The 22,871-nt window shown below is 36.2% G+C and overlaps 2 protein-coding genes across 2 annotated transcripts in view; one reads left to right on the plus strand and one right to left on the minus strand.

Moving 5' to 3' along the window:
- LOC139175738 (acid-sensing ion channel 2-like) overlaps positions 1 to 22,871 on the minus strand; it is a 198,292-nt gene that overhangs the window by 15,368 nt on the left and 160,053 nt on the right. Inside the window, exons 4-5 of the mRNA XM_070766976.1 lie at positions 12,746 to 12,818; positions 10,001 to 10,080 (exon numbers count right to left, since the gene is read on the minus strand). Coding sequence (XP_070623077.1) covers positions 12,756 to 12,818 — 63 coding nt within the window. The 3' untranslated portion in view covers positions 10,001 to 10,080; positions 12,746 to 12,755. The remainder of the gene's footprint in view (positions 1 to 10,000; positions 10,081 to 12,745; positions 12,819 to 22,871) is intronic.
- Positions 11,029 to 22,871, plus strand: part of LOC139175739 (uncharacterized) — a 29,948-nt gene continuing 18,105 nt past the window's right edge. The window contains exons 1-3 of the mRNA XM_070766977.1: positions 11,029 to 11,112; positions 17,167 to 17,357; positions 18,876 to 19,134. Of these exons, the coding sequence (XP_070623078.1) occupies positions 11,029 to 11,112; positions 17,167 to 17,357; positions 18,876 to 19,134 (534 nt within the window). The remainder of the gene's footprint in view (positions 11,113 to 17,166; positions 17,358 to 18,875; positions 19,135 to 22,871) is intronic.

A 22,871-nucleotide genomic window follows, 5' to 3' on the forward strand; every position in this document is an offset into this window, starting at 1 on the left:
CAGGCCGCGGAGTGTTGCAGAAACATGGGCGAGTCTAGGAAGCCCCACGATGGCTCTCGTGGCCGCATTCTGCACGAGGAGGAAGAATTTTATGGTGGATGCTTTGTGTAGATTGCTCCAATACAACAGATTTAAGTGGTCAGACCTGTTATCCCCTTCAAGCAGCTAGCAGTCCTGGTAACCACTAGAGCTCATGGGAAGGGGAGTCTGAGATTCCAAATGAACTGTGTGAGACACTCAAAGAAGCACTAAAAACTAATGAATGGTTTACCACTCCATACCATGTGTGATGGACTGGCTTGTGTGCGGCCAAATTATACGTGCCAGTTTCATTATTATTTACTAGATTTGTATGCCGCCCCTCTCCGAAGACTCTGAAGTTTGTGACCCTGTAAAAAAATTTCCTTGCATATCTGAAACTTGAAATTACATGACCTTGCATCATTTGAGGGGTTCTTTTTATCAGTATTTTTTTTTGGTTGCTTAGTTTTTGCTGGGCAAAAAAACTTACACTTGTTCGGCTCCTGGGTCTATTTGACCTGGACTAAAAAAAGGTTGATTTTAGCTACTGGAATTGTTGTTTTGAATACCTTTTGCATTGGCATAATAATTTGAACATTCCTGATCATAAACAAATGAAAAATGAAATGAAAAAAATAATGCTCATTTGTTTATTTTGCTCAGAAAAGCCCCCTCTGGCTGTGTGCAATTATTTCACTTTATATATAGATTAGGCTGCAAGTTCCAAATTTTTGGAATAACTTTTGCATTGGTATACTAATTTGAACATTCCTAATCATTAAAAAATGTGTATAAGCATTCATTTTTTCATTTCATTTTTTATTTTTTTATGATCAAGAATGTTCAAATTAGTACGCCAATGCAAACGGTATTCAAAAATTTTGGAATTTCCATAGACAATATCCCAGGAAACCTTGAAGGGATAGCCAATTTGGAGTGATATAATATATGTTGTCATTGTAAATTTTGTATGACAAACGCCTCTGTAATGGGGACCCAAATGTCAGGTAGCTTGCTGCTTGCTGCTATACATAGAAACATAGAAACATAGAAACATAGAAACATAGAAACATAGAAACATAGAAACATAGAAACATAGAAACATAGAAACATAGAAACATAGAAACATAGAAACATAGAAACATAGAAACATAGAAACATAGAAACATAGAAACATAGAAACATAGAAACATAGAAACATAGAAACATAGAAACATAGAAACATAGAAACATAGAAACATAGAAACATAGAAACATAGAAACATAGAAACATAGAAACATAGAAACATAGAAACATAGAAACATAGAAACATAGAAACATAGAAACATAGAAACATAGAAACATAGAAACATAGAAACATAGAAACATAGAAACATAGAAGATTGATGGCAGAAAAAAACCTCATGGTCCATCTAGTCTGCTCTTATACTGTTTCCTGTATTTAATCTTAGGATGGATATATGTTTATCCCAGGCATGTTTAAATTCACTTACTGTGGATTTACCAACCACGTCTGCTGGAAGTTTGTTCCAAGGATCTACTACTCTTTCAATAAAATAATATTTTCTCATCTTGCTTTTGATCTTTCCCCCAACTAACTTCAGATTGTGTCCCCCTATTCTTGTGTTCACTTTCCTATTAAAAATACTTCCCTCCTGAACCTTATTTAACCCTTTAACATATTTAAATGTTTCGATCATGTCCCCGCTTTTCCTTCTGTCCTCCAGACTATACAGATTGAGTTCATTAAGTCTTTCCTGATACATTTTATGCTTAAGACCTTCCACCATTCTTGTAGCTTGTCTTTGGACCCGTTCAATTTTGTCAATATCTTTTTGTAGGTGAGGTCTCCAGAACTGAACACAGTATTCCAAATGTCTCACCAGCGCTCTATATAGCGGGATCACAATCTCCCTCTTCATGCTTGTTATACCTCTAGCTATGCAGCCAAGCATCCTACTTGCTTTTCCTACAGACGCCTCCAGGAATATCAACCCTATTGCACACTTTAGACTCATCGGCAAATAGGCAAACTTTGCCTACCAAACCTTCCCCCATGTCACTCACAAACATATTAAAAAGAATAGGACCCAGAACAGACTCTTGTGGCACACCGCTTGCTCTGAATACTCTGATGTCTACATTCAGCCAGCTGCAAATCCACTGAACTATCCAGGGATTAAGTCCAATCTTCACTAATTTATCTATCAGCTCTTTATGTGGGACCGTATCAAAGGCTTTGCTGAAGTCCAGATAGGCAATATCCACGGCACTACCTTCATCCAACACCTTTGTGACATAGTCAAAGAAATCAATGAGATTAGTCTGACATGATTTGCCTTCAGTAAAGCCATGCTGATTTGGGTCCAATAAGTTATTGTTTTTTTAGGTGCTGATTTATCCTCTTTTTGAGTAGAGTCTCCATCATTTTAACTACAACTGATGTCAAGCTAACTAGCCTGTAGTTACCAGCTTCTTCTCTACTGCCCTTCTTCTGGATAGGCACAACACTGGCCAGTCTCCAATCCTCAGGAACATCTCCTGTTAACGGATTGGTTAAACAAATCAGTCAGGGGGGGTAGCAATGACAAATCTGAGTTCTTTAAGAACTCTGGGATGGATGCCATCTGGACCCATTGCCTTATTTATCTTTAATCGTTCAAATTCTTCTAAGACATCGGCTTCTAAGATCACTGGAGCTGAATCCCTACAGCTGGAAGCAATGCTATATCCATCTATAGTATTATATTGTAAGGGGATGGCCATAAGGCCATAAAATAAGGGAGAATGGGAGAACTGTGGAGAATTTACATTGCAGTTGTTCTGACCTAGGTTTCACCAAAGTACAACACAAACTCCTTGTGCTGGAAAAAACTATTTTTATTTAGCAAACATTCACATCTAGCAAAGTCCCAGAAAACAGTCTTTCAAGGTTAAATTGCAGCCACAGAATATCTCAATCCTTGGATAGTTGCCAGCCAATAGATTCTTGACACAATACTGTACATAGAAATACTTGGCAAGGAGTCTCTGGGAAGCCCAACTCAGATAAGCCAATCTTCACATGAATATGAATTGTCTCCTCCAAACATCACTCCCCTTTTGCTCCTATTTGTTTCATATGGGAGGGTCCATTCAGCATCCAATTGTGCTTTTACTCCCAAGTCAATCTCTGTTTCTTAATTGTTCCCTTCTCCTGATAGCTCTGCACATATGGACATCGGAACAGGCTCCAGTTGTTCTTCAGCCCCACTTATCTTCAACTCTGAAGGTAGCTGATAACTGTCAGATGGCCCTAGCCACATCTCTGTCTCTGATGCAGAGCATTTACCAGAGCCTTCCCCCAGGCCCGGCTCATGTTCTTTCCCAACCTCCTCACTGTCCGAATTTGCTGCCAGCTCTGATAGCTGCTGGTGGGCCACAACAGCAGTTTTGCAACTGCTCAAAGGCCATGAGATCATTTGGCTCTAGTGTGCAATGGCCTCCAGTTGCCCAGCTATCAGGAGGCTGGGCTGTATACTCTATCTTTGTCTATGCTGTTTCTCACTCTGGTGCCGCAGAGATTGCTCGAAAATGTTTGCATTCAGTTTGTTCCTAGTAAAAGTACTTTTCTCTAAATCTGTGGCGCCAAGGGTTTTTCTTTCCTGGGAATTGAACCAAGGCAGCTCTGACACATAGTACATTAAATTGTAATGCATCAGTCCTTGGTTTAGCAGAAAACCAGGCTAGCATAAATTTTATTGTCCCGATGCCCAAGTTCTCTTATGCCTCAGCAATGAGGCAGAAAAATGTAGTCTCCTTGTAATTTAATGTGAACAAGTTAAGTAAAGTGATTGATAGATTCCTCTGACTTTATTTATTTTTAGTAGTGAAAAAAAATGGAAGCAATGGCTTTTCTGGGTAACTGTAGATGATGCTTTGAATGGCAGGTTTAGGCAGTGGTGGGTTTCTTTTTTAAAAAAAATATTAGACTTTTTTTAGGCAAACACAGAAATTTGTACAATTTCCTTTTTATCCACATTTTGGCATTGTTAAAACATTTTTTCTTGTACGATATTTCCCCCTTCAATTTTTCATTTTCTTTTATACATATTATTCATAATATTCAATATTTCATTTTATAATCTTTTCCCATTTCTATAAAGTCCCCAAGAAAACAAATGTGTTCATATTCCAATTCCCTAATTACATTATGTATCTTTCTATAAATTTCCCTTTAATTATTATTTTGGTGCTTATTTATTTATTCATTCATTTATTCATTCATTCATTTATTTATTTATTATATTTGTATGCCGCCCCTCTCCATAGACTCGGGGTGGCTCACAACAACAATAGAACAATTCAAGACAAATCTAATAATTTAAAAACATTTTTAAAAACCTGTTATTAAAGCAGACATACACACAAACATACCATACATGAATTGTATAGGCCCAGGGGAGATGTCTCAATTCCCCCATGCCTGACGGCAGAGCAATAGTATATTGAAACCAATAATATTTTCTTTTGTTCTGTTTCTGTTACAATCAATAAGATCCTTCCTTCCTCATCTGTATGCATTTGTTTTGATTTATTATTGTTGTTGTTGTTGTTGTTGTTGTTGTTATTGTTATTATTTATAATACAACAAAGCAAACAAGATCACTATGCTGGGTTTCGTGTTTCATCGCCAGTCAGGAACTTCCCAAGCACCTAGGACTGCATGATGTTGCGGCGAATTCATGTGTGCCAACCCCAGTAAAGTGGCCTTTTGCAGTTGATAGATGGAAATTTTGTCAATTCCAATGGTTTTCAAATGTCAGCTAAGATCTTTTGGCACTGTGCCCTGTATACCAAGGACCACTGGGACCACATTCAGTGGCTTATGCCAGAGTCATTGCAGTTTGATGATGATGATAATCATCATCATCAAGTCTTCGGAGAGGGGTGGCATACAAGTCTAATAAATTATTATTATTATTATTATTTTTATTATTATTATTATTATTATTATTTTTATTATTATTATTATTATTATTATTTCTCTTTTTCTGGGACATATAATTTAAGTTTTTAAATCCAAATCCAATCTTCACAATTTTGGAAAAACCTGCTTTCTTTTGCTTGGTGAATTTAACCCTTTTTAAATTTATTTTATTTTTTATTTATTCATTCATTCATTCATTCATTTATTTATTTATTTATTTATGTTTATCAAAACTATTCTTATCTCCTCTTCTATTTCCTTATTAGTCATTCTTAAACTAGTATATCTTTTTTCTCTTTGTACTTTTTCTCTTGTTCCTTCTTTACTATTGGTTTGTTTTCCCTGTTCTCTTGTTTCTTCTTGTTCCCACTCTTCTTCTTGGCACTCCTCCTGACTCCTATTTTCAGATTCTTCCCTATACTCTTGCTCATCTTCAATTCCAAAATGATGTTCAAAAATACTCTCTCACTTTGTCTAGTGTATATATTTTAATTTTTTTCTCTTGCCAGGTAATTAAAATACCTTCTGGTATTAGCCATCAGAACTGCACGTTTTCCTTATTTAACTGAGAAATTAGGAATTGATCATTCTTTCTTTGGCCTTTCACCCATCTTGGGATTTGTTTTAATGTTATGTACTGTATATACAGAGTTCATACGCACTATACATGTAGGCATAAATTATCAAGGGAAGTACAGAACTTAATTGGTTCCACAACAAGGTTTGTAAGGTGAAAAGATTGTAAGACGAAATAACGTTTCCCATAGGAATCAATGGAAAAGCTATTAATGCGTGCAAGCCCAAAACTCACCCCTTTTGCCAGCTGAAGCGCCCGTTTTTGCACTGCTGGGATTCCCCTGAGGCTCCCCTTCATGGGAAATCCCACCTCCAGACTTCCGTGCTTTTGTGATGCTGCAGGGAAATCCCAGAAGCGCAAAAATGAGTGCTTCACTGGCACTGGAAGTCCGGAGGTGGGGTTTCCAGTGAGGGGAGCCTCAGGGGAATCCCAGCAGTACAAAAATGGGCACTTCGCTGGCAACAGAAATCCGGAGGTGGGGTTTCCCAGTGAGGGGAGCCTCAGCAAAATTGCAGCATCACAAAAACACGGAAGTCCAGAGGTGGGGTTTTGAGGACTTCCGTGGTTTTGTGATGCTGCAATTTCGCTGAGTCTCCCCTCACTGGAAACCCCACCTCTGGACTTCTGTTGCCTGTGAAGCACCCGTGTTTGCGCTGCTGGGATTCCCCTGCAGCATTACAAAAACACGGAAGTCCGGAGGCAGACTTTAAATATACTTTCAGCCAATTCCAAATTAATAAAAATCCAACCATTTAAGAAGACTTCAGTAAATTGTGCTGGAGAGAAGTGCTTCTTGCACTAGTTTTGTTTAGAAATGATCTAGCAGTGGAGTCATGGCTTGGGGAGCAGAGCTGAGTTCTCTGCAAGAGGCAGAGGCCAGGCAGCGAGCAGGCTAGATTGTGTGAGTACTACAAAACTATTTGCCTCTGGACTGGATTCCTCTTTATGCTCTTAAATGCTAGGGGATAAGCATGGGTGGGAGTTTTAGCTGGGTTAAGGGATGCCCTCTGTGGACACCCTTGATGCCCCCCTACTTTGATATCTCATTTGGGATCTATTCCTGATGATACCTCAAGCAATATTGCAATGGCACCCAGAGGAACAAGAGGAGAGGCACTGGGGATGGGACAACTTCACCACTCCTTTTCATTCCCTCTGGCCCTTGTCTTTGATCTGGACTAGTAATAAATGTGCTAGGTACAGTCAGGCTGTCAGCCAGCCTGTCTGAGTAGGATATGTGAATGAATGAGTGAAGGTCAAACCGGCTGGTTATGGGGAGCCCTTTTAATTATCCCTGGCATGTCTCAGCAAGTCCTGGTCCTGTTCCCCATCTGGTTTCAGCAGGTATTTGGGCTAAGGAGAAAGAAAGACAACTTTTAGAGCCACTTAGGAATTTTCGGCCATGAAAGTAATGTGCAAATTAGTTGAGGGAAGTCAATGAAATGCAATTATGGTAGTTCCATGCTGTTGTATAAGGATGTAAATATGTGATTGATTCCCTGCCTTCCTCCCAGGGAAAAACAGGGAGGGTCATTTTCATGCTTCTCAAATGAGAAATAAGTCTCTGGGTTATTGATATTGGAAGGCTAATGCAAGTTGAGCTCTGTGGAAATGAAATGGAACAAAACAAAATGATAAGTTGCCATACCTGGACAACATATTCTTGTAACAAATGAAAATATATATAGCTTATATGTTATGTTGATAGTATATGGGTTATATACATAATTAACACAGAGACACAGAGAGAGAGAGAGAGCCAGAGAAGCCAAGATTGAGGAAGCTATATACCACCCACTTTTTTCTGTAATAAGAAGCTTCTCAGCATTTCTATTCAGTCTCTTGGATGGTTAGTTGTGTGTATGTGTTTTAAAGACTTTAAAATGCATTTTGTGATTAAGATTTTGTTATTTTGTTATTTCCTCAAAGTGAAAAATTAAGTATTTCCTTAGTTATCAGAGTGATTCAAAAACATTGGCCTGTTTCTAGGGGTTCATGTGCAGAAGCATTTAATGGGGAGCTTAGACCTTACAATCTAATTAGATAACAGGTATCTCTGGATAGTATTATTTAAAGAGCTCTGGTTTCTCACTTCCATTCCATTGGTAGGCTTCTACCAGTTTGCACCAGTTCAGGAGTACTCTAACCCAGACCAACCAGCCACGTCCATCCAGTCACATGACCAAGTAGCTACGCCCATTCAGTCACACGACCACCAAGCCATGTGTGCCAATCAAGCCACATCCACAGAACCCATAGTAATTTTTTTTTAAACTCATCACTGTGGTTAGCTATTGGTCACACTGCACATTTTAGAGCGTGGATGTGTCCTTCACTTGTGATCTGCTAGGATATTTCTGAACATAAGTTTATTGCTTCTTTAAATGCACTAAATCTGAATGACAAGTTACAAGCAAAGAGACAGTATGCAGGATAACACATAAGGAAGCAGCAGTGTCAAGCAGAAAGATCAGGAGAGCTTATAATAATAATAATTTATTAGATTTGTATGTCACCCCTCTCCGGAGAATCGGAGCGGCTCACAACAATAATAAAATATAAAAATTCATCCCTCCATCTCTCCTTAATGTCTCTTATCTATGAATAGGTGCAGAGAAAGTGATAGAGGAAGGATCTAGGAGTAGCTTTTGGAAGAGGCAAAATTATACCCCTGCATATGATAAACCTGTAAATATGTGGGCTCCTTAGTAGCAAAAAGAAAAGAAAACTTATAACATGCTAACTTGTAACAAAACAATTTTGACAGAATTCAGCTTTCTTTCTCAATTTAATCAATAGGTGCAGTTCTAGGCTACCATTTTCTGAACAGAGTGCTTAACAGGTTATTAAAATGTTGGTTTATTCCATTTTTTAAAAAAATCTAAACTTATGTTTAGTATTTATAAGACACACGTATAGGGTTACCTCTGAAGAGTGTTCAAACTTCAAATCGTGCAGAATGCACCTGCGCAAGTGGTCATGGGTCTGCCCAGATACACCCATGTCTCTCCAACACTCCGCGGACTGCACTGGTTGCCTATTGGTTTCCAGAAACAATTCAAAGTGTTGGTGATATCCTATAAAGCCCTAGATGGCATTGGACTAGATTACTTACAGGACTGCCTTCTGCCACATGAATCCCAGCGACCGGTTAGGTCCCACAGAGTTGGCCTTCTCTGGGTCCCATCGGCTAGACAATGTCATCTGGCAGGCCCAGGGGAAGAGCCTTCTCTGTGGCAGCCCCGGCCCTCTGGAATCAGCTCCCTCCAGAGATTCGCACTGCCCCCCTCCTCACCTTTCGCAAGAGCCTCAAAATACATTTATGTCGCCAGGCATGGGGCAATTAGACCAAGCTCCCTTCCTCTGTTTATGAGATGTAATGTGTGGTTGTGAATGAATTGGCTGACTGATTTTATTATATATGGGATTTTAGTAGTAGTTTTTAATTGATTAGATTTGTTGTTGTGTTGTTTTTGTATCCTGTGAGCCGCCCCAAGTCATGGGAGAAGGGCGGCATACAAATCTAATAAATAATAATAATAGGCTCAGACACCAATACAGTGCCTTACAGAGGGTTGGGGGAAACAATCAATGTATTGTACAAGCAGAAATCTCTTTACAAGTCAGTTATCCAGACCCCTCCTCCAATTAAAGCCATGCCCAATGATTGGAGGGGAGGGGGATTACTCAGAGAAGAATAAACTGCTTAAGAAAAGCTGGACAGATCGTACCATATCAACAACATTATCCAAGAAACATGCTAAATTATGTTGAAGTAAAAACTGTGTTAACAAAGGAAGAAAGCTCTATTTTAAAACTGAACTCATCAAAGATTACTTTAAAACATGGGTTACTTGGACCACATTGAGTAAAGGAATTGTTTTGAGCCATTTATAAAATATGTAATATTGTTAATGTATATAAACTCATAATAATGTTAGAATATTTATGATCTTGTGACCTGTGGGCTGCAGACTGAACACACTTGTTTCAACAACAATCTGGGAATGAAATGGAAGTATGAAGGTCTGTCATATAAAATTAGTGATTAGAAGAAATTAGCAATTGGAAACTGTACATGAAATCAAAATGAAGTTCCAGGATAGATATACTTACTCAATTGTGAAATTCAAAGTTGAAGTAGTCCACCAAAAAGTAGTCTGATGAAATTACATTAAAAATAATCGCATATTAATTATAACGAAACAGTTTTGATGAAAAAGGCCACAGTAAAAAAATTGCTAAAAGCTGCAGCCTTGAAATAAATTTAGCAACAACTTTTCTGACTGGGAAAAAAACCACACACATATTTTTGCTGTTCCCTGAATGACACATCTAAGTTGAGTCAGCAACATATAGACAAATCCCATTATCCTTTTCTTATACTCTAAAAATGACATCAGGCTACTACGGTAGTTGCAAAGCCACTTACTTCCGAGATTTCTAAGCAACTCTTAACTGGAGAATGTGGAAACTACATCTCCTGAGAATCCCATGGAGAAGAACCCAACCCTGCTGAAAAGAAAGAAGGTATGAAACTGAGGGCTTTAGTATACAAAACATGACTAAGAAGGATCTATTTTATTTCACGTATTTTTCAAATGAATGGTCGCTTGACCATGGGAGTTACTTGAACACCAAGTAACATATTTGATAAAAGGTGTCCCTTATGTTGTGATCTCCTTTAACAAGAAAATCTGGACTCTGTCTTTCATATACTGTATATTATTGTATTGTATTTCATACACTGTATATTGTATATAAGTCAATGCTAGTACAATGAGAAACCAGCTTCAGGGTGATCTGGGAATATCATGAGCAGGAGAAGAAAAGTATATTTTGGTCCCTAGAGCATCAAATCTAAAGCATCCTGGGATGTTCCTGCAGTGCATATCCAAATTTACTGTTCTGAATGGCTCTATTTATTTATTTATTTTTCCTGGGGTGAAAATAAACAATTGCAACTCAACTTCATAAATAAGCATTCCTACAAAGATATTTTTGCTTTTTTAACTTATTGAGTGAAGAATTCTCAATAGTTTTATGGAAAGGAAGTTTTTTCATGGCAAATTTAAGTTTTCTGTCTTTAAAAACATAATTAAATAATAGGCAAATATGATACTTTCAAATTATAATTTATGTGCCTCAATACCTATGTCTTTGATGAATATTTTAAAAAAATCAAATGGAAAATGTTCCAAGGATTCTAAGATATGCAAAATATTCCAATTTGAACTCCAAAGAAATTTGGAAAAGTGATTTTCATTTGCATTTCAAAGTGTTTCACATATAACTTAAAATCTTATTGCTTAAATTAATATCAGATTTTGCAAGGTAAATATTCACATATGGATTCCAGATTAGCCATGTTTCTGAATAGCATTTTTTCCTTTACAGCTCTAAGAGCTTTGAGGTGTTGGGCCTGAAGCAACCTGAGCAAAGAGCTTTTTCTATAGAAGAATGCAGTCACTTGAAAACTTATTACGGCGGGGGGAATATAACATGTTTCAGTATTCCCCCATCTTCGAAAGTGATTTTTATCAAGTAAGTATTTTCTCTCTCTTAGAGAGCTTGGGAGGGAATGAAGATGAAATGAGTCAAAAGTAGCAACTTATACAGTTAGGGAAATAATTTAATTTCTAACAGAGAAAGTCTCTTAAAGCATAATCCTGCTTGAAATTTATAGTTTATCTTTTATCTCAGATAAAGAGAAATTAATTCCTTGTGATTATTACAAACCAATACAATTTGGAAACCATTAAACAAAATGTGATCATTGGTCATTTAATTCCATAAAGGTCCTTCCAGTCACTTGTAAATATTTCCATGTTTAAGTTCCAAGGAGCTCATCTTGAGAGTTAAAATCAAACAGTTGAAAGCACTATTTGTCAGCATAGAACAGGTTATTGCAATCAATGAAATGTATTAATAATCTAAGCATAATTAAGTCTGTTTCAGTCAATAATTGACTGTTTCAGTCAATAATTCTGAGTCATGCCTTTTGGATTTCAAGGAACCTGCACAGTATTTATGCAACTGATCAATGAGGTACTACATGAACACCTCTATAAGGGATCCTTGTTTACTTAGATCACATTCTTATATTCAGCAAAATCCCGAAAGAGCCTATCAAACTAATCAGACAAGGGCTGAAGAAGCTTTTAGTGGCCAAACTCCATGTGAGCTGTCAAAGTGGGAATCCCCTAAGGAGTCTATGGACTACCTGGGCTTCCGATCACTGGATCGAAATGGATTTGGAAAGGTGAAGGCTATGCTAGATTGGCAACCCCATATGAATGCATAAGCAACTCCAAGGTCTCTGGGTTTTGTAAATTTTTATAGATAAATCACCCCTTCCCTTGCAGAGGTTGCACTCCCGTTAACAGAGTTACTAAAAACCGGTCCATCTCTGACCAAGCCAAAACTTTGGACAATATTGCTTGGACAATGGATTGTCAGAAATCTTTTGAACAATTAAAGCAACTGTTTGTAGAGAAGCAATCCTCCAGCATCCTCATCCAAATAAACCTTTTAAAATCCAAACTGATGCATAGTGGTAGCAGCTGTTGTACTTCAAAAGAACATTCAGAATGAATTCACACCTTGCACTTATGTGTCAAAAAATTTAACAGACACTAAAGGCAGAAGGACAGTATGGGAGAAAAAGGCTTTTGCAGTGCAATGGGCTCTCTTATCTTGGAGACACTTTCTAGAGGGGGTTAAGGAGCCCTTCGAAGTGTGAACTGATCATAAAAATCTCCAGGTGCTGAAGACGCCTTGGAATCTTTCCCCCAAACAAGTGTGCTGGGCTCAGTATTTTAAACAATTTAAAACTTCAACCAAAAACACACCCGGGGGAAAGAACCTATTGGCTGATGCTTTATCCAAAACCCCCCAGTTTGGCATCCAACAGGAAGAGATCTGTGAAGCCTGACCAGCTGCCCAAGCACACACTAGAGCACAAACTAGATGCAGTTCCAACCTGAAGACAAGTTGACAGAAGAGTTGAAAGCAGTGCTATCAAGTGGTTGGTGGTTTAAAGAAATCCAAACACTTAACTTTGAGGGAGGAACTGGCTTGGAAAGGAAGTAATATTTATATGCCCAGGGCTGTGAGACTAATGGTGCTAAAACATCATATTTGTTCCTATGCATGAATTACCTATAGAATCACCCACCTCCATGTTCTTAGCAGAATGGATGGCCTCGTCGAAAAGCAGGTGGGAAAATACTAAGCTTTGGCGGAAATAGCTGAAAAATATAAGACTCAAGCAGATAAACATAGGTCTCCACAGCCTTTTTCGAATAAGAGACAAAGTATATTTGCCAACTGAATATCTAAGATTGAGGTTACCTAGCAAGGCACATGGACCTAAATTCCTCAGTGCTTTTCCTATAATAAAAGTTATTAACCCTGTAACTGTCCAACTTAGCCTCTCTCAAATACTAGGGAAAAATACATCCAGTGTTTCACAGTAGTTTATTGAAACTGGCAGTAAAATCTACTTTAAAACCTATATCAGCTGCTCCTCCCAAAACTTTGATAATAGAAGGTGAAGAGCATTACAAAGTAAAAAAGATTCTTGACTCTAGACTGCACCAGGGTCTTTTACAGTATTTAGTACTCTGGAAATGGTACCCTTTGTCAGAAGCTGTCTCAGTTAAAAGTTGGGATGTGCAAGCTGACAGATCAATAAAACAATTTCATGATAAGTTTTCCGATAAGCCAAAGTATCATCCTGGAGGGGGGAGAGGAGGTTAAGTGGCTTGATAAACAATGCATTAACCCTTTTTTGTAGTTTCTCTGTTTTATTTTCCTTATTTATTTATTTTGTCCAATACACAATGAGGGTTTTAGTGGGTATATATCTATATACACATAGTAAAATACATGATGAAGGTTATAGAGGAGATACTCATAGTAAAATATATTTAAGAGATAATAGAAAAGAAGACATAGTAATAGAACATATCAATGAAAGAGTAGAGGAGGAGATATAGGAATAGATGAAAGGTATAGGAGATATAGGAGAGCAATAGGACAGGGGTCGGAAGGCACTCTAGTGCACTTGTACTCGCCCCTTACTGACCTCTTAGGAATCTGGATAAGTCAACTGTAGATAATCTAAGGGTAAAGTGTTGGGGGTTTGGGGATGACACTATGGAGTCCGGTAATGAGTTCCACGCTTCGACAACTCGGTTACTGAAGTCATATTTTTTACAGTCAAGTTTGGAGCGGTTAATATTAAGTTTAAATCTGTTGTCTGCTCTTGTGTTGTGGTTGAAGCTGAAGTAGTCGCCGACAGGCAGGACGTTGCAGCATATGATCTTGTGGGCAATACTTAGATCTTGTTTAAGGCGTCTTAGTTCTAAACTTTCTTATCACACCCGTTTCAGCTGCTCCTCCCAAACCTTTGATAATACAAGGTTTTTTGTTTTTCCTTCGGGGGGGGGAGGCACCTGTTAGCTTTGGAAAACATATTAGCATCAGAAGCTTCCACGCTGCCACAGTCTTGTGCTTGGGAAATTAGGAATGAGGATTTAGTAGAGGGAATATAGTTAGACATAATAGCATTCTTCTTTTCAGTCAAAGTCATGGTTTTCCTGTACCTGGAGGAGGTGTGGCTGAAGGGATGGCTCCATTTGGGATAGATGGTGGTTGGACCACGTGATAGACTGATGTGACCAGGGGATGGATTTGGGGTTTTGATTTACTGAGGGAAAACCTGGAATTCTCAGATTAGAGTTTTCCCAGATGTGCTAGTATCCCTACTCTAATAAATGGGAACTTTGAGAAAAAGTTTGTCTCAGAGGTTTTAATTGGAGTTGGGGTTTTCTGAAATGCTGACCTGGCTTATTGATTTCAGGGCATCTTCTTAGGATATTCAGAGTCCTTCAGAAATTCTTTCAAAGTCAATTTTTTTTTCTTTAATCATCTGATATACTTGCAAAATTCCACACCCACCTATTTGCCTTGGTAGGTGGCGCCTGTCAATGTCACTGTGAGGATAAATTATATGATTCACAGCCATTACTTTTCTGGTCTTTCTGTCCATTGTTTTTGTTCTGCTTGAGTCCAGTCCATTATTCCAACTATGTATCTAATGACTGGATTGCCCTGATGGTATTTCCTCTATTGAGTTTGGACACTGTGATGCTCGGCGGCATTTCTTTCGGGGACAGAGCAGCCTCAAACTCAAGCAATCCATGATTAAACTGCATTTTAACTTATTATTTATTCAAATTCCCTCTATTTTAGCCAATTTTATTGTATTTTAACCAATCACAGTTTTATGATGACTGATGTGGTCCTTTTTCTCGCTTTGATATGGTCGATTGACTAATCAAATAAAGTTGATATTGATATTGATTGATTGAGTTTGGAGTTTAAGATCTTTTTCAGTCTTTTGATGTATTCACCTCTAATATTTTCTTGAACTTCAGCGTGCTTGATGTTGTTAGCTTGAAGAATACCCAGGTATTCGTAGTAATCATCTTCATCCAGATTCTACTGCTATTTTTGTGGGCATCTTAGTTTTCACTATTTTTCCTTGTTTGGTAGTAAATGTGGCACATTTGTCCAATCCAAATTCCACTGCAATATCTTGTTATATTTCTTTGGGTTATCCCATATCTGCACCCAGAACTGGACTATTTCTTCCTTGTCAGGTACTGATTGATTCACTGCAGTTTCTCCATTCTCCACTGCAGTTTCTCTAATCTATTGGAATCCACTGGAATCCACTCCAATCCACTGGAATCCATGGAAATGTTTCTGAATAGATTAAAATTGGAGGTTCTTCCAATAATTTGCAATTTGAGTTTTGTATCTGCTGATTTTTTTGGCTAAAACTATTATTTGCTTCTTTATTATTTCCAGTGCTTCCTTGATCTTCCACGTTTCTAAGAGGTATTTCTTGATTAAATATTATTTGGTCCTCTTGTTCTCTAGCTTCTTTTCTTTCATCTGTTGTTGCATCTTATCTCAACTTGGTGATCTTATTTTCCAGTCTACTCTTCCAGTTTTGTGATGCAATGTTTGGCTTTTTTTCTTCTTTATTGATTTGCATCCTAGGTATTCAATTATAACTGCAGCTGCAGTTATAACTGCAACTTCATTACTTGATTTGTTTCTTGCAGTGAATTGGTGCTTATACTTGATACTGCAGTATTTGTATCTTTTAATGCTTCTGCTAGCTGTTTCTTTGGAACAATGCAGGCAGCCTTATTCTAATGTTTTTTGCATAGATCACACCCGCCCCAGCTCCACAACGGCAATAAACATTGCAGTACATCATGATATGGCATACGATGCAAGCGGGTTTGACAATCCTGTTCTATGGTTTCAATTCTTTTACAGTACTTCTTTAATTAAAGAGCTTTGTTCTTCCTGTGACAGAGGAAGCGGGACCTGGTTTCCAAATGAAAACAATTGTAAATCTCTTTTGATTCTTCTGCTGCCAACATACCTTGATTTGTCTTTACATTCTGAGTTACTTCTGGCAAGGCTTTGATTTCTTTGCTCTGAGTAAACTTTTGCAGTTCTTTCAATTCTGTGAATACTTCCTTTCATATGAGGATTGCCCAGAAAGTAATGCACCATATTTTTTTTCTTCAACAATTATTTATTGAACACAATGAAACATACACACAAGAAAGAATTATGTTTCTTCTACACTCCCTATTTTTCCACGTAATTTCCATCCCGTTCTATGGCCTTCCTCCAGCGAGACGGAAGGGCATGTATGCCCTGTCGGTACCATTCCTTGTCTAATGGCCTCACCCTCTGTGCCCAGCGACTAATTGTACTTTTGTCGACTGCAGATTCTCCATAAACTACACAAATGTTTATGAATGTTCCCATCAGTTTCTTTCTCAACTTACAGATGCCATTTCAAAACTATGCTATCTGTCTGAAGAAACACAAAATTTACACATGCACTCCTGACAATTCAAATAATGTATAACTAAAGTTTCGCATTCGTACCATTTTTGTATGCTGAGAAAAAAATATGTGGTGAATTGCTTTCTAGGCGACCAGAAAAGTTTTTTATACAGAATAAGACCAGTACAAAATTTTAAGTTAAAGATAAGATAAATGGGAAAAGTAATGAAAAGTGAACAAGAAATGATGGACTGTTCTTATTCTGTGTAAAAAACTGCTTAATAAAAATTCTATATATTTATCTATACCAGTATTGTTAAAATTGGCATTGTTTATCTCCCTACTGTATATACTTTACAAGCCATCATCTTTTCTTTTTAATTCTATTATCTGTTTATCACCTCGCCTTAGTGTGTTTTTACAATCTTCTTTTGTGCTATCACACATGTATCAAAACAAGTTTGCTTTCGTTTTCATATTTTAAGCTTATTCTACTAGTATGGATCATTTGATAATATTTGGTGAATCGCAAAGAAATTCTATAAATTGTCTAGAGTCTATCTGGATTGAGGAGTTAGATAAATTGCATAAATATAAATCTTTAAGGGTTAAATATTTTATATGTAATGATTCTAATAATGTATTTTCATGTATCTATAGTATATTTAAATATACTGTAATATTAATATCATAAATCTTTACCATCTGACTTAGATCAATAAGGAAGGTAAACCAAGTAATATCCACAATAAGAAGAAAATCTTTACACTTGGAGTGACTACCACTAATCCCACAGTACCAGTCCCAAATACTTTGCTTCTGGCAACCCCTATTGTCTCATTTGAAGAAGAAGCATCCTCATCCATACTCCATCAGCACCTCAAAGGGAATTTGGAACTAAAAAGGTGAGTTACACTCATGTCCAGATTATAATGTTCCATACTGAACTCATTCTAAGATGAATGAACTTCTGAACTGTCCATCAAGATCTTATCAAATGGCCTGCTGAGGACCTCCTTGCCCCTGATGTTCTTCCCCAAACTCTATCTTTCATGACTAGATTGCTCAATTCATACATTAAGGACGAATTCTTTCTTTCTACACAAAAACAACAACAAAAGTGTATTTATTTTAGTCATGAGCCAGTATAAAATACCCACTTTTAATATACAATATGACTAGAATGAATACATCACTTCTTGATCTGAATCAATAATCCCTTAATCTATATTCAGCATTGGGTTTGATATCTACCATTGCATTGGTATAATATTATTATACAATTGTAATATGCTAACACAATATAAATTTGGGTTTGATGGAATGATAATAGAGCAATTTCTCTTTACAGAAATTCAAGATCAATTTACTTTATGAATTGTAAATCTGGTAAAAGGTTAAATGCACCATTTGTTCCATGCCTTATATTGCTCTAGCTAAAGAAAATTAACTCTTTTTTTATTCTTCTGTAATTTACAGTATTTTTGCCTCTCTGAGAAAATAACAGGAGTGTGTAGAATTAATTCTGAACTCTAAACTCCTTTTAGCAACTAAAAACTTTTGGAATAAGAAAGATCCAAAGCCAAAAAATTATTAGGAACCAAATGTTATTTTCATCAAACCGTTCTCTAAAATTTTGCTCATACTTTTTTCAAAATACTGTATACCCTGTTAAAACTGTACATTGAATGGAATAAGAAAACAACCTTGTTGTAAATAAATATGATCTGCAGCTTAAGTAAAAGGGGCAGAATCTTTTTAACATCTATAGCAAGATAACAGTTGGAAGCTATTTATCCCTAATATAGTGAATTATAAAGAGAGAAGGAAGAGATACAGAAACAATGATAGTTGCAAGATTGATGTTAGCTTCTATAACAAATATTTTTCCAAATCAGCTAATTAACCAGTAAGCTAAAACACATTTATCGAAACTAAGTATAATAATCTTGAAAGTCTGATTGTTTGTATCCCTGGAGTACTTGTATTTTGTGAGCTTGAGGGTTTTTTTACAGTCTTTTCGTTACCATACTAGGAAATATCAATGCTTAACTCTAAAATACTAAAACATTCTCTTATATCGTTGTTCTGTATCTTCTTGTACTTTTTATGTTTCAGTGAATTGGGTAGGCACTGCCTGAACTACTTCTGAATATTATCTTGTTGAGGATTTTTTTTTAAATTCAGTAAATTTTGTCTATATCTCCATCAAAGTCATCTATTTTACTCTTAAAATATTGAAACTTAAAAGGAGCAGCAATATTGATCCATATGAAGACCCATCCATTAAAATATGTATTAAAAAACAGTTGACTGTAACAGTTGACCTGAAATGCTTTCCTACATGTGAATCTTTCAAATACTATTGAGGTACATTGCATCTAAAATCCTTCAGTGTTTCAAAACCATTTTGTATCACGTAGGTTATTCCCTTTGAGCTTGGTCAAGATCTCAATCCACAACTTGGAAATGAAGCAGCTACGACTTAAACTAGTGAATGGTGACACCTACTACCTTCAGCTGTACCCTGCATCATATCATCAACAAGATTGTTTCGATATCTGGGTCAGGATTGTGGAAATGCTACGGCCACCTTCAAAAATAAATTGCAAGCAGGAGGTGCTAGAAAACAAAAAATTGGAAAAGGTTGGTGTATCTCTAGTTCCACCTCTGAAACCGAAAGTGAGAACCCCTTCAGTTATATTAATTCTGAAGTCCTGAGAATTATCAGGAAAAACAACAAATAGGAAATAATCTTTCATTTCCCTTACTGGAAATGAATTTCTTTTTAAAAAATAGTTTTTATTAAACAGTTTTATCTTTAAAAACAATATTAAAACAACCACCACAACAGAAAAAAATAACAAAACAAAACACTACATACCATCTAGAATTATTTTACAGTGTTCCGTACCAGTATACATAATTTGCTTTTGTAATTCTATTCACACAACATAAAACAAGTGTTTTGTGAATTGTGCCCACCATCAAACAAACATTCATACCCCACCACCAAATCGGGGGTGTAGCTGCTTTTGTAATTCTATACTACCTTCCACTCCATATACTTCTTAGTTGTCATATAGGATAATAACTTTGTAGTAATATATATTTTAACAATTCTAATAATACTGAATTGTTCATATCTACAGATTATATATATTTGAATTTACATCTCTAAGTTATTACTATTTAATTACTCCAATTTAAGTTTCATCAATTCTAATTTAAGCTTTTTTTATATTGCTTTCTAATTTCAAGCCAACTGTACATTTTATCCCATACTTCATAGTAGTCCAAATAATCTTTCTCTTTTAGCTCCATAGTCATTCTATCCACTTCAGCACATTCAAGTATTTTCCTAATTATGGCATCTTCTAAGGGCATGTTACTTTGTTTCCAAGCTTTTGCGAATGTAGATCTAGCTGCAGTGAATACATATAATACGATGTATTGATATTTTTAATTCATTTTAGTCCAGTATTTCCAGTAAGAACAGTTCCAGTTTTAGGTCTATTTTGTGCTCTGTAATTTCCTCCAGCCACCTCTGGATTTTGTACCTGTGTTTCCTTGTGGTGGGACACATTCACCATATATGATAGTATATTCCTGATTTGTAATTGAATTTCCAGCATTTAGGGGATAAATTTGGAAACATTTTGGTCAATCTCGCTGGAGGTAATTGCCACCTATATAACATTTTTAATGGTTTTCTTTGTATGCCACCCCTGTCATAAATTTATAATTCCTTTTCCATAGTTTGTCCCATTGTTCCAATTCTATATTGTGACCAAAGCTTCTTGCCCAGCTAATTTCTTTTATGGTGTCTTCCTTCATTTTATATTTTAGTAAAAAGTTATATAATTTTGTAATTATTTTTCTCCCCGTTCTTAGAAATTTTTTATCTAGTTCCAATTGTTTCATATGAATGCATATACCTGTCAATCTTTTTTGAATCTTTATTATTAATTAACTTGTTTTAAAATACCAATTTAAATTATCAAAAGCTTTTTGTGCATCAAAAAATATCAGTGCTGCCTGCTTTTCTGAGTGTGTTTTCTAATATTCTATTGTATTCATTATCATTCTTACATTGTCTTTTATGTGCCTGTTGGGTAATCAGTTTAGGTAAAAATGTATGGTTTTCTTTAATTTATTTTTCATCCTTTCTGCCATTATTGTCATGAATATCTTATAGTCTTTTATGTGCCTGTTGGATGAAAATCAGAATGTGTGGTTTTTGTTTAATATATTTTTCATTCTTTCCACCATTATTGTCATTAATATCTTATAGTCTGCATTCAACAGCAAGATTGACCTATAATTTTGAATTTTTTGTCTTTCCAAATTGTTTTTAGGAAAAGGTTATTAGTGCCCCCATGCAAGATTTTAGTATTTTGGCTCTCTCTAGTATTTCATTACAAGTTTCTAGTAATAAAATTTCTAAAGATTTCTGTAGTTTTTTTATAAAATTCTGCTGGAATTCTATTTGGGACTGGTGTTTTATTGCTTTTTTGTTTTTAAATTGCCCTTTTTACTTCTGACATTGTTATTTTCTCATTTAATATTTTCTTTGAAGTTTCTGGTAGAGTTAGGAGATTTCTCTGCTGTAGATATCTTTTAATGTCATCTTCATTTATATTGTCTTTATTATACAAAATTTGAAAGTATCATACTGCCATATGTTGTGAGTGATCCTTGTCCACCTCAAGACATGCCTGATTCTGAGGACAATGAGCCAGGTCCCTCAGCTTATTCTGTGTTAGGGAGGCTGTCAGAGGAAAGGGAAGCTGAGACTGAGATATCAATGTGGGAGTGCCAGAGGGGGCTGATGTTACAATGGGAAGTTGATCCCTGTCAGATAGTGATGGAGATGTATCGGGAGATGAATGTATTGATCCAAGATATAGAAGGATAGCCAAAAGAAGAAAAGAAATCCAAGGTAAATAGTATTAATCCACATTAGTAGATATGTGGATTGTATGAGGTCACTTCCAGGTTATAGTAGGAAGTGAAGGTGTGGTCTGACAACTTTGATCAAAAGAATGGCAGAGATTTTTGCAATTTCATCTTTTTTTTTGCTTCAGCTAATGCCAGAAATAATTTATCTAATTTGGGGGCTTCCGGGAGGTTATCTTTTCTTTTTTTAAAATGGGGACCTCCTGTAAACATGTAATGTCCATGTTATGTTATTGTAGTTTGGAAATTAATTGTCTTCTTTTTATCAGTGAATTCAGTCAATGTTAACCAATAGTAGTGTTGCTCTTTCCTCCATCCACTACTATTTCTCACCCTTATTTCTTTCCTTTGTCTTCTTTCTCTTTGGTTTCTTATTCTTGCTCCTTCACTTTCTTGAGCTTCCATATTACTCCTCTCTCTTGAATCTTGTTCTAATTCGGTTTCATCTGATTGTTGCTCTTCTTGACTTTTAGTTTCCAACTCTTCTCTACAATCCAATTCTTCCTCTATGTAATGTTTGTAGAATTCCTGGCCCTTGTCTATTGTATTTCACATATTGGCCTATTTCTTCTTGCATAGTTCATATGCACCCTATACATTTCATCTGTTATGTATTAAATCATTCTTGTCCAATGCAATGGTTCTGCTAATATATCTACCATAAGTCTTCTCAAGAAGGGCGACATAAAATCTAATAAATAAATAAATAAATAAATACGTTTGGATAAGTCCTCTTCTTTTGTTTCTATAACATTTTGAAATTGCAGGTAAAAGATAGATTTCTTTAATTCTAGAAGGGTTTTGCCTCTTCCAGTTCTCTGTTTACAGCTTTCAGTCTCTCTTCAGTTTCTTCAAGTTGCTTCTCAGTTTGTTCTCTCCTTGTTTCTATCACTTTTATTTTCTGCTCATTTTTAGCATTTGATTCCTGAATAGTCTCCATTTTATTGGCCAGCTTCTTTTACCTCGCCTGCTTCACCCTTCATTTCCTTATGGTTATTTGTAATTGATTCCTAAGTTTTTATTATGATTTCCTGGATCATATTTAGTGAAGATTGCAAGCTTTGCAGAGTTGGTGCTGGTCCTGAATTTTCACTACATGTCATGTCAGTTATTAACTTCTGTCTGCTGGAGAGGCTACTGTTGACCTTGTTTTTCTAATCCTTTTGGTCACTGTGAAAGTACTAGACATATTTAATTTTAAAAAAAAGTTATTCTACAATACCATAAGTCGTCATTCTTTCCACTCTAAATCTTAGAAACATAGAAACATAGAAGATTGAGGGCAGAAAAAGACCTCATGGTCCATCGAATCTGCTCTTCATCACTACCCCTTTATCTCTTTTACTTTAAAGTAGTGATACAATATAATTCACTAATTAAAGCCACTTTTAGCTTCAATCTTCTCAAAACAGTTGTATATATAAATATATATATAAATCTCAATCTTAAACCACTATATT

The sequence above is a fragment of the Erythrolamprus reginae genome, chromosome Z, assembly GCF_031021105.1.
Source record: "Erythrolamprus reginae isolate rEryReg1 chromosome Z, rEryReg1.hap1, whole genome shotgun sequence".
Taxonomy (NCBI): domain Eukaryota; kingdom Metazoa; phylum Chordata; class Lepidosauria; order Squamata; family Dipsadidae; genus Erythrolamprus; species Erythrolamprus reginae.